This window comes from Ipomoea triloba, chromosome 13, assembly GCF_003576645.1.
Source record: "Ipomoea triloba cultivar NCNSP0323 chromosome 13, ASM357664v1".
Classification (NCBI taxonomy): domain Eukaryota; kingdom Viridiplantae; phylum Streptophyta; class Magnoliopsida; order Solanales; family Convolvulaceae; genus Ipomoea; species Ipomoea triloba.
In genome coordinates, this window is record NC_044928.1 from 18,273,872 (window position 1) to 18,286,967 (window position 13,096).

The window sequence follows — 13,096 nt, forward strand, 5'->3', positions numbered from 1 at the left end:
CATAATCTTGTCGAGGGGCTGATCTTCACCATAGACAACATTCTCCTGATTTTCTAAGCGGAAATTTAACCTCTCCACATGTGGGGTTCGGTAATGTATCAAGTATCCAAATAGCTGCCACATGGCTTCATATGCTAATATATAGTGACAATCGTAGTACATGTTAATCTCATCGACCACATCACTGTTGAGAGTATTCGATAAATTACTCATGAATTATGTTGTGACTCTATCATTTCTTTTGTTTATGTATTTGAATAAATATTTAATAGACTTGGTTTGGTTCCACCATTCAACGTTAATATATGCGCGATATTTTAGGAGCAGATGTTTATTATGTGCGACAACGTAACGGTTCTCAAGTTCGATTCCATCCTTACTGATTGCGAGCTCATTGTCACGCCTTCTATAGATCAGGTAACCATTTTTATCTAAAATTATATGAGTAACATGTTTTTTTTGGAAAATACTTTGAATATTTTTCATCTACCATGCACAACGAATTCTTCTAGAGTTCTCCGCAAGGTCCGTGCAATATGAATTCGCTAATGCGTTATGGTATTTAGCTTCAGCATATGGGTCTGGTATTTCAGCTTAAATCAAGGCGTCAATTTCGTTTGCAGAATTTACCCTATTCATTCTTTTGGCAAATAGCAAGATGTGTGCGTGAGGGAGTCCTCTTTTTTTAAGGTAATTACTATGATAATTTTATGGTAATCTATATATATATATATATATATATATATATATATATTATATTATATTGAAGTACAAAAGTATAATTGCACAATATTAATATAATTATCTAATAATTATTATGATAATTAAGGAATTAATTGTACAAATATTAGTATAATTGACTAATAATTATTATATTAATTAAGCTAGGGTCATTGAATTTTTTATAATAATTACAATTAATTACGATACATGAAAGTATATGTACTATATTATTACAATTAGTAATTTTAATCTATAATTGTATTACAAATAAGTAGAAAAAATATATTATAGAATTAATTATATTTTTGGTCTTGTAACTATTAGGGTCTTGTTAATTTGAGTACGCGGCTTTAAAAAGTAACAATTTAGTCCCGTAACTATGCAATTTTTAACACATTTAGTCCACCTGGCCAAATGTCGCCGGAAAAACTTTTAAATTTTTAAATTATTTATTTATGGGGGCAAATAGGTCATTTCATGCTCCCCTTCTTCATTCTCCTCCCTTCTTCTTCATTATTCTTCTTCTTTCTTCGGGTACAAGCAGAAAACAAAAAAAATGGCAAAGGGGCTGGCCGGCACGCCGGAAAAGCCAGTCCGGCAAAACACCCAAAACAGCCGGCGAAATCACAGACTTAGAGCTAAAGAGAAATAAATACACAATAGCGGAAAGAACAGGGGAGGAAATCCAGTCCGGTAAGAGGCTCACCGTCTAAAACTGAAACTTGTGCGAGGAAGATGATCGAAAAATCAGTCCGGTATCTAAAATTGAAAAACCACCGTCTACCACCATAAACGAGTTGACTGCGACTGGAGTCCCTTTGACTGACCGAAAAAACCAGAGATGGGGAGAAAGTTGACCGGTGAAAAAACCCAGTTGACCACCACTGATCCTTAGCTGTCTCCAAACACCAAATTAATGATGTCGTTCATCTGCAACGGTAAGAGCCATGCACCCACCAATTGGTCTCAAAACATTATTATTCTTGGTTTTAGTTGTTAATAAGATATATTATATATGATGCGTGCGTACAGGTAAAAGCAGTTGGCCGGAACTGGTTGGAGTGGACGGCCTTGTTGCCAAAGCGACGGTTGAGAGTGAAAACAGTTTGGTGAAAGCTGTGGTGGTGTTCGAAAAGTGTCCGGTCATGGCTGATTTTAGGTGCGACCGGGTTCGTATTGTGGTGGACTGCAGCAATATGGTTATCGGAACTCCTACCATCGGTTAGTTACCGGCCGGTCCACCGCCAAGTTGGGTGATTTTGGATTTGCAGTAGTAGGTTTGGTTATGTTCATCAATGGCGGCGGCGGCAAGCAAGCATTCAGCAAAGATGGGGTAGACTAAGAAAAATTCCAAACGTAAAATGACTTATTTGCCCCTATGAATAAATAATTTAGAAAGGTTAAAGTTTTCCGGCGACATTTGGCCGGTGATTTGGCCGGGTGGACTAAATGCGTTAAAAATTGCATAGTCACGGGACTAAATTGTTACTTTTTAAAGTTGCGTACTCAAATTAATAAGATCCTAATAGTTACAGGACCAAAAGTGTAATTATTCTATGTTATATTAAAAATTACGTTACCATATTTATATTTTAATGTATAATTGTAGTACGAATAAGAATTGTATTACCATATTTTATAATATTACACAAACCTTTACGTGAAAAGTTAAAATGTAGAATTTTATTTTTTATTAATAGTATATATTATTAATATTTTATTTTATGCAAGTAGTATATTTTTAAATGTTTTATTTGAACAATTATATTCCTATAAATTTTACTGTTCAATATTATTATGAATTTCTTATAAAATAGTATTTTTTTTTTATGCTTATTAATACTATATGAGTAATTAGCATATAAATCTCACCATATTATGAGTAAAAATAATAACGTTGAATACACCTCCCTAAATCTACTATGTTCAAGGACTAACTGGATATTAACTCAAAAAAAAAAAGTTTTTGACCATGTTTCATGTGGACCGTGCAGTAAAATTTGCCAAAAAATTGAGGCATCAAGATGTAATGCGTGCAGCCGTGCACCACTGGTTCTGCATGTATGCTATATAATAACAATAACAATGATAATCCATTAAATAACTCTAATTCAATTTCTTTTGGTTCTGAAGCAAAATCGACATCCCCAATGGCAAAAGGAATGGATCACAAGTACAATGCATAATCATCCTACAGTTATCAACTGAGTCCAACTCAAACCAAATGGATCTTCATCTACCTTAATCTTTATTTCATATCATCAAAAGACAGAATCTTGCTTGCAGCTCCCTCACTTGGACAGTAGCGAAAGATGTCGGAACTTCAACTATAGCTTTATCAACTGTTTGTTAAATGCAGGACAGATTTTGATTTTCTCTAGGTTGGAATGAAAATAAGCAAATGGAGAAAATTGATCTCCTGTTTGGAATAAAAAGGTGTATAAAGATGGGTATGTAAGCTGCATAGAGTAATGGGTAGGTTAGGGGCATGAAGAATTCTTCGTGCCAATGGAAAAGAGTCGATTCAGGGACCAGGAAAAAAATAGGTAAAAGAGGCTGTCCAGCAGACCACCAAGAAGTTATTAATGCAGGGATGTCAGCAAATTTCTCCTATTGTTTTGCTTCACTGAAAGATGCTACTCACAGAACAGTCATCGTGCACTCGCCAAATGGTTTCTCCCAGGAGGTTTGCGACTGAAAGAACCGTCAGCTGTGGAAAATAGTTCTTCTCTGTTACCGGAATTGTGTTGGTGATAATGACCTCCTGAAACAGGCCACTAGACAGCCTCTCAATTGCTGGGGGGCTGCAAATTCAAATTACAAGCATAAGATCAATCGTGTAACAGAGATTACTGGACATGGAATACATTGTGAATTAAAAGTTTAAAACCCAGTTCTCAAACTAAAGTATAGCTCAGCTTCTCTTCACTTTATATGTATGATTTGTTGATTTGAATTTGTTTTTTGAAATTCAACACTCATTCATATGCAGTTCCTAACTTATGGAATGAAAGAAAACACATTGAGCGGAGTGTTGAGAGGATATGGCCATACAGCGGTCAGAAGTAAATTGAGAAACATTACCTGAAAACAGCATGTGTACAGCATGCATATACTTCTCTTGCTCCCTCCTCATGTAACAAGGCTGCACCTTTTGCGATAGTCCCTAAAACCCCAGAAGGATCAGCAAGATAAAAGGAAAAAACACAAAATTTGAACAAAGTAGTCATTATGTTTAGACAGAAGAATGGTCAAACAATGCAGCTGGGCAGAATCAATGTGTAGTGCAAATTACAACAAGAATGAGTCCCTTAACAAATAATATAGCAATAGAAAATTATAATCGAGACAATTCTCTTTAAAGTGGGACAAGGGTAAACAGAAGGACATAAAATATTAGTCTTGTCAATATATAGCTTCCTTAAGATATTTTAAGGTTGCAAGCTTCATATATATTTTGTACAGCTTCTTTCAAGATGGAGTTGAAAAATTATCGACTTGGCCAAAATGCATGAATCTTGAAAGCACCAATGCTGTAAGATAATAACCATTCCCTCCAGATTTCTCGGCCTCCTATAAATCTACAATATCTTTATGAATAAAAAATGTGTCGCTTTGGCATATGAGCAGCTAACTCACCTGCTGTATCAATCATATCATCAACCATCACGGCAACTTTTCCTTTGACATCACCAATCAGATTCATAACCTGCAAGATAATGATATCATCAACCAAAAGCGTACAACAGGTCGTAGGCATGCCTACAATCAGATAATAGATCCTGCTAGTCATCTATCTGGAATCTCCCGTCACCCAACAGAAGTTATTATCCCTAAGTTGGTTCAATTAATTATATTTCCATTTTATAGCAGTCTCTGGTTTCACGGATTCGCTATGTGGCTTTAACTCCATGGCAATAGCTTACAAGCTTATGTAGATGTATAGGCTACAACCTACTTGTTTTATCACCACTTGTGCAAATTAAAACTAACAAATATTGCCACCACACACTAGGAAACCTCTATAACTTCTTCCCACTTTTTTAACTCACATTTGACAACATCCAAGAAATACCTTTTGAATGAGCAAACACATATCACGTGATTGCAGTGTAAATATCATATAATAGGAAGGTATAGCAAACTGGTGTCAAGATGTTAAACTACCTCAGCAATATTGTGCCCTTGGCGCCTTTTATCCACAATGGCTAAAGGTGCATCGGATAACTTTTTTGCGAAAGCTCGTGCTCTAGCAACCCCTCCAACATCAGGAGAGACTACTACCAAATCATTCGAACAAATCTTCTTGCTGGCAAGATAATCAAGAACAACCGGCTTTCGCATGCAAAAACAAAGTTCACTTTCAGTTATAGTCAAACATGAGCATTAATAGATTTTTATTTTTTATTTTTTAATCTTGAAGCAGTTACCTGACAGTATACATGATCCACTGGAATATCAAAGTAACCCATGGATTGCCCAGAGTGAAGATCACAAGCAAGAACGCGATCTGCACCTGCTTCTGTAATGATGTTTGCAACTAATTTGGCTGCAATAGATTCACGGCCTTGGGTCTGAAACAAAAATGTGTTGGACACGTCACACCCTATTCAAAAGTTCATCTAGTTCGAGTCCTTAATGAATCCATTGAACCACATCCATAACTTCCACCATTCAGCTTGGGAAGAAATAGAAAAGAGGATCGTAGGCAGAAATTTCTTAAAATATAAAATTTCAAAAAATCTGTGAAATCAGGCCCAATCAGAAAGCTAACAGGAACTGTGTGTGTGTGAGAGAGAGAGAGAGAGAGAGATTTACAAAAAATAAAATAAAATAAAATAAAATAAAAAGCAGACTGCATTTCATCTGTAATATAAATCAAACTTGCCTTTCTATCAGCTCTAGCATATCCAAAGTATGGAATCACTGCTGTGATGTTCTTCGCTGAAGCCCTTCGGCAGGCATCTATCATTATCAAAAGCTCCATGAGATTTTCATTGGCTGGAGGACAGGTGGACTGCACCAAGTAGACATCACAGCCTCGAACACTCTCTTGTAGATGCACATAAATTTCACCATCTGCAAACCTCTTGATGTTGATCTTTCCAAGGTCAAGGCCCATATACCAGGCAATTTCCTAAGATATCAGATAATGTTATATTAATTGAAAAAAGACGGAAAGAATGTATTAATTAAAATTTTAGTTAATCTCAAGGAACCAAGTATTCAATAATATAGAAGTCAGAAGAATAAGGAGAAAGAAATTCATTGAAAAAGAAAATAAAGACATAACCACCACAGTAAAGAGATGGTCGGCACATCACATATTCCTGTGGTTATTCACTTCTCAAAAGAGCTCAGAGATTGATTGAAAAGATGAATAATCGTCAAAAAGAACACTAATCATCACTGTATTACAAAGAAAGAGATTAGAATTCATTTAAAATCTTTCAGCCTCAGTTATCAGTTTTTGAAAAGTGAAAAGCGGATAAAGAGCTCATAGATTGATGGAGAAGACAAATAAACAGTAATAAGGCAGAAAAAGTGAGAGATGTTTATGGTCATCCTCTGCAACCAGGCTACTGCTTTGAAAACCCATATGACCTAATGTTTTACTCCGTATCTATTAAAACATGTCAATCCCTCAGCTCCAACCCAAATTTCAAAATCCCCTCAAAGTCTGCATAAGTTAGATAGATCCAGTCCTATGGATGAGCATTTCAGTGGGTAGCAGAGTATATTTTATGAGAAAAATGGAAGACTGAATTTATTCATAATTCTAATTTGATATCCTTATTTTCCTTTTCTTGAAGACTTCTGCTATTCTAAGTTATCCTTCTTGGAGAACTCATTCATACATCTGAATTCAGGAGTATATGCAGCAGCAACTCCATCAAGATTTATCAGTGAAAGCTTTTCTTACAGCACCAGTTTTTAACATCTGACCTTTTATTTCTTGTAGAGAAATAGAGAGAGAACTCAATAGGGCTCTAATTACTTATCACCAAGTGTGTAGACAAGGGCTGCAAATTTAGACATTTCAGGTTTTTCGGCAATCTTCCTTTAAGGTTATCTTTTCCACTAATCACATTGTCGCTTACTGATTACCACTGTATAATCTCAATATATGATGCCAATACATAATAAATTTCAAGTGGTCTTGAGAAAGGATATTAGCAGTCTTTTCAAGTCATATTCTACTAATATCTTATAACTCCCAAAAATATAATATAATAAAAAAGTAGTAATTTAGCATCCTGTATTTCACTATTTCTATAGCATCACTTGTTACACAAACACTTACCTGAGAAAGGGCAGGATTAGAAAGGCCAGAAAATATTTTGGGCCTATGGTCATTTCTAACTGCATCTGTGAGGCATCTTGAATTCAAGAGCTTCGGAAGTGTCCCCCCAGTTAGGACCGGCACAATTGGCTTTCCATTTATTGGTTCAGTGACCTCACATTTCTAAAGCAGAATTTAAACAAAATACATTAGCAGCCATCAACTTCAGAAACTAAACATTATAAAGAACAAATTTATATTTAAAAAAAAAAAAAAAAAAAAAAAAAAAAAAAAAAAAAAAAAAAAAAAAAAAAAANTACCAGGCAATTTCCTAAGATATCAGATAATGTTATATTAATTGAAAAAAGACGGAAAGAATGTATTAATTAAAATTTTAGTTAATCTCAAGGAACCAAGTATTCAATAATATAGAAGTCAGAAGAATAAGGAGAAAGAAATTCATTGAAAAAGAAAATAAAGACATAACCACCACAGTAAAGAGATGGTCGGCACATCACATATTCCTGTGGTTATTCACTTCTCAAAAGAGCTCAGAGATTGATTGAAAAGATGAATAATCGTCAAAAAGAACACTAATCATCACTGTATTACAAAGAAAGAGATTAGAATTCATTTAAAATCTTTCAGCCTCAGTTATCAGTTTTTGAAAAGTGAAAAGCGGATAAAGAGCTCATAGATTGATGGAGAAGACAAATAAACAGTAATAAGGCAGAAAAAGTGAGAGATGTTTATGGTCATCCTCTGCAACCAGGCTACTGCTTTGAAAACCCATATGACCTAATGTTTTACTCCGTATCTATTAAAACATGTCAATCCCTCAGCTCCAACCCAAATTTCAAAATCCCCTCAAAGTCTGCATAAGTTAGATAGATCCAGTCCTATGGATGAGCATTTCAGTGGGTAGCAGAGTATATTTTATGAGAAAAATGGAAGACTGAATTTATTCATAATTCTAATTTGATATCCTTATTTTCCTTTTCTTGAAGACTTCTGCTATTCTAAGTTATCCTTCTTGGAGAACTCATTCATACATCTGAATTCAGGAGTATATGCAGCAGCAACTCCATCAAGATTTATCAGTGAAAGCTTTTCTTACAGCACCAGTTTTTAACATCTGACCTTTTATTTCTTGTAGAGAAATAGAGAGAGAACTCAATAGGGCTCTAATTACTTATCACCAAGTGTGTAGACAAGGGCTGCAAATTTAGACATTTCAGGTTTTTCGGCAATCTTCCTTTAAGGTTATCTTTTCCACTAATCACATTGTCGCTTACTGATTACCACTGTATAATCTCAATATATGATGCCAATACATAATAAATTTCAAGTGGTCTTGAGAAAGGATATTAGCAGTCTTTTCAAGTCATATTCTACTAATATCTTATAACTCCCAAAAATATAATATAATAAAAAAGTAGTAATTTAGCATCCTGTATTTCACTATTTCTATAGCATCACTTGTTACACAAACACTTACCTGAGAAAGGGCAGGATTAGAAAGGCCAGAAAATATTTTGGGCCTATGGTCATTTCTAACTGCATCTGTGAGGCATCTTGAATTCAAGAGCTTCGGAAGTGTCCCCCCAGTTAGGACCGGCACAATTGGCTTTCCATTTATTGGTTCAGTGACCTCACATTTCTAAAGCAGAATTTAAACAAAATACATTAGCAGCCATCAACTTCAGAAACTAAACATTATAAAGAACAAATTTATATTTAAAAAAAAAAAAAAAAAAAAAAAAAACACACACATGCATTCTAAGCATTTGAACAAAGTTCTCAATATATAAACTTTGTAAAAATAGAGAGGGGATCCATTTTCAAGACAGTGCAAGACTACCCAAAAACAAAGGAAATTAAGATGAGGATAAATCTTCAAATAGAACAGCAGAAAAATACATTAGTTTTAAATTTGGGATCCTAAATTTTATCCCAGAAAAATTTTCACCCACCGATAGCCAAAGTAGACTTAGACTAATCCAAAATCAAGTTATTAGCAGAATTCCTTTGGGAAGCTCTCCCAATACCTTATCTTCCATTCACAAGATTCAAACTCAAAAAAAATAAAATAAAAATCTTTGCACAAATGGAACTTCTAAATTTTCCGTGGACAATCTAATTCATGAAAGCCAAAGCCTTCGTGAATTTTATTTTTTTTTAAATCATCCATTTATGTCAATCACATACTTGATAAAGAAGGCCCTACAGAACGTGACACAGACACGTATCCTTTTCAATAAAATCAAATAGATAAGAAGTTCCTCTATACAACTTAGTTCATGTGAAAGACGTGAAACTCAGATAACAACTCTCACAAGATTAACAAGCCGAAAAACTCACAGCCAAATATAATAACAAATAAACAAAAAGACTTACGACGACGTTCAAAGGAGAACGGAGGCTTCGATTGGGGACGAAGGTCCTCCGAGGGAGAGAAGCCGGAGATGACAGAGAATTCGAAGATGAGGATGTCGAAGGAAACGGCAGCGCCAACGAAGCCATCTTCCTATACGTATGTATAGATATACACACTGTGTATGTATGTGCAGAGAGAGAGAGAGAGAGAATGGAGGTGGAGTTTTAGGTTTAGAAGCTCCGCTTCTTATGGCGGGGACTGTTTGTGTGTTTCTACGGCTTTCGCCATTTATAGGATTTTGCAACGTGTGGCAGTGTTGCTTATACGACGTCGTTGTCTTTTGAAACGCTTTCTGAGTTTCTGAGCTTATCCCATTTTCTATTGGTACCTACACGCCAGACATTTTAGAATTATGTATGTTTTTTTCGAATAATGTATGTACCAAAAAAGCAAATAAATATATCATTGGAATTACGTATGTACCAAAAATAGAAATAAGTAATCATTTGAATTATGTTAAAAGAGTACTAAATAAACCCTATGCACCTTCAAAAAAAAAAAAAAAACCCTATGACTTTCGTCTTTTATTTTAGGAAATATATCATTGGAATTACGTATGTACCAAAATTAGAAATAAATAAATCATTTGAATTATGTTAAAAAGAGTACTAAACAAACCCTATGTCTTTTGGCCCTTAATGGTATGTTACCGGATCTTTTGTACACAGGTTGTGTTATTAGTGAATGCCGGTTATTAAAATGACACTTTGATGTCTTTCAAGTATGTTCCCAGATTAATGAACAAGTTTGTTCATGTTTTGACACGGGCTACTAGCTCTCAAACTGATCCTTTTAGTTGGTTGGTTTCTATTCATTCGTGTATTGAACATTTGCTTTAATGAAATTGGTTTATTGGGTTTCAAAAAAAAAAAACATAAGCCTTTCCTCTTTTATTTTAGGAAAAATGTCAAATAGGTCGCTAAATTTTATTTAAAAAGTTAATTAAGCCTTAAACTTTTAAAAATTACATTAAACCTATAAACATGTTATTTTTTAGCATTGAAGTCCAAAAATTGTTTAGTGACTTGTAATTGCAGGTCATTAGGGTCCCAACGAGCCTCCAACTATATTACCGACGACTGAACGATTTACAGTCACGTTTGGAGAAGGCAAATCAGTTGGTCACCAGTGGCCAGTGTTTGACCTTGAAATATGGTCGAAAATTAGCTCGCTGGAACACTAATGACTTGTAATTTTTTTTTTTAATACTACTAACTCTATTACAATGCAGTATTTGTTCATAACTACTTTCTCAACCTAGAGTTAGTATTGCCTCCACTGAGGCTCGAACCCACCACCTCCCGTATAAAGGGAAGGGTCCACCACCACCACCACCTAATGACTTGCAATTACTAGAAACTAAACAGTTTTTGGGTTTCAATGCTCCAAAATGTAGGGGTGTGCATTCAGTTAACCGAACAGTTTTAACCGAACCAAATTAACCAAAATTTTTAAACCTTTAATCGTTAAACCGAACCGAAGTTTGTGTTACCGAATTAACCGAACTGAAATTTTTTTCGGTTAACCGATTAACCTAACTTTTTAAACTTAAAATTTAAAATTCTAAAAATAACACCTAAAATAATAAATTCAATTAAAATAAAAAAAAATCATAATAAATCCAATTAAAATAAAATACAAATCATAATAGAGAATTTAGGATCACATTAACTACATAAGTATTTATATTTATTTATTTATATATATATTAAAAACTTCGGTTAACCGTTCGGTTAATTCGGTTAACCGTTCGGTTAATTCGGTTAACCGACCTTTCGAATCGAATTAACCATTAACCGAAGTTTTAAGATTCCTTTAACCATTAACCGAACCAAAAATTTCGATTCGGTTAATGGTTAACCGGATTTTTTCGGTTTTGTCGGTAAATCGAATTTTTTCGATAGTTTGCACATCCCAAGCCCTATTTAACCCTCTTTTATTTTATTTTATTAATTTTAGCATAACTTACTTTTTCTGAAATTACATTGGTATAGAAACTCTCGTAAATTGTAATTATATTAATAACTAGTTTTATACGCGTATTGCGCAAATGGGTTAATGCTCAATGTTTATATTTAAATAAATATTTAAAAGTATATCCATGCAAGATTATATAGGAGAAGTTTATACCTGGGTAATTAATGTCGAATTTTTTTTTATTTAAATATCTAACTCAAAGTATATGAATCCAAGATAATATAGAAAATTCATTATAATTATTACTAAAATAAATGTTTGCAACCTTATAAAATCGATAGTCCAAATATTTGGTCTAAAAATGATAGTATAAATAAATACTACTTTTAATTTGAATTTTTCTAAGCGTTCTTAATTCTCTTTTGAGTATTATTTTCATTGTCTTCATCTTTACTATTTGTTCTCTTCCTTTTTGTTGGTAGTGTGTTATTTGCAATTCGGTTATTGTTGGTAGCATAGATGACAACGTCATACAATGAGATTATGATATAGGAGCTATGGACTTTCCTTTAGGTGTTCTGCTTGGGGTTCATTTGGTTCTACCATTATTGTTGAATGAGTTACTGTAGATAAAGAAATCCCTAGTTTAAGAAAAAAGATTAAATAAATTAATAAAAATTTGAAAATTTAAAATATGATGTATTCCAAAGATATTAAAAGGTAGTTTCTCGCTTCAATTTGCTGGGCAATGGGTTATTTGAGTACTTTCATTGTCAACAAATCCTCCAAGTAGTTAATATGATTGGTTTCAAACTATTCTTTTTTATTTTTTTCATGGTATTAAAGAAATACATATGTATCATTTTTTGGTGTAACTACTAATTTATTTAATTCAATAAGAGTAAAATAGAGTGATTCCGCTTCAATTTGTTGGGTCATTATTTGAGTACTTTCTTTGTCAACCAATCCCCAAGTAGTTAATATAATTAGCTTCAAATTATTTTAAATTTTTTTCATAGTATTAATAAAATACTTGGTAAATAAATATATAACATTATTTTGTAGTATAACTTTGATATTTAATTACAAGATATTGTAAAAATAAGATAATGGGCAATGTAATGAATATCAATTGATAAATTTGAATGTAAAGAATCTTTGCATGAGAGAAAATAAAGACAATATAACTAATGAAATTATTTTTCTTATTTAATTTAATTTTTTGATAATGAATAATTTTTTCAAATAAAAGTATTGTAGACACATAATTCTAAATTAAAGAATTAAATATGTATCATTTTTTGTTATAGCTACTAATTTATTTAATTTAATAAGAGTAAAATAGAGTGAGGAATTTAATTCTAAATTTGATTGAGATGAGGTTCGAACCTAAGACCTTTCTTATAAAAATTAATGAGTAAGTTAAAAGTTAACGAAATGTTAACGAAGAAGGGAATATTTAAAGGAAAACTTAACGGATAATCATAAAAGTAAGGTTAAATTAGACAATCTCTATTAATAATATTAATCTGAATTATCTTAACCATCTATTTGATTAAATAATTTGACTGCCATTTTTTCTACCCATTTTAGGCCCAACTCTCTTTGGCCCTACATATATATATATATATATATATAAAGTATAAAACTACGTCGTTTTGGTAATAGATTAGCGGAGCGGATTGGATATAGCAGATTTTTTAGAAGTTACGTTCGTATCCAATTCACTAGTGGCG

General features: G+C 33.2%; 1 protein-coding gene across 1 annotated transcript; it reads right to left on the minus strand.

The window, feature by feature from the left end:
- Positions 1 to 2,779: 2,779 nt before the first annotated feature.
- On the minus strand, positions 2,780 to 9,662 carry LOC116001924 (ribose-phosphate pyrophosphokinase 1-like). The gene is made up of 8 exons (XM_031241883.1): positions 9,404 to 9,662; positions 8,505 to 8,666; positions 5,612 to 5,860; positions 5,154 to 5,297; positions 4,891 to 5,058; positions 4,363 to 4,432; positions 3,808 to 3,889; positions 2,780 to 3,527 (listed from the first exon to the last, which is right to left on the minus strand). Exons 1-8 carry the CDS (start codon positions 9,527 to 9,529, stop codon positions 3,347 to 3,349), a joined length of 1,182 nt encoding a protein of 393 aa, XP_031097743.1. The 5' UTR covers positions 9,530 to 9,662; the 3' UTR covers positions 2,780 to 3,346.
- Between the last annotated feature and the right edge of the window lie 3,434 nt (positions 9,663 to 13,096).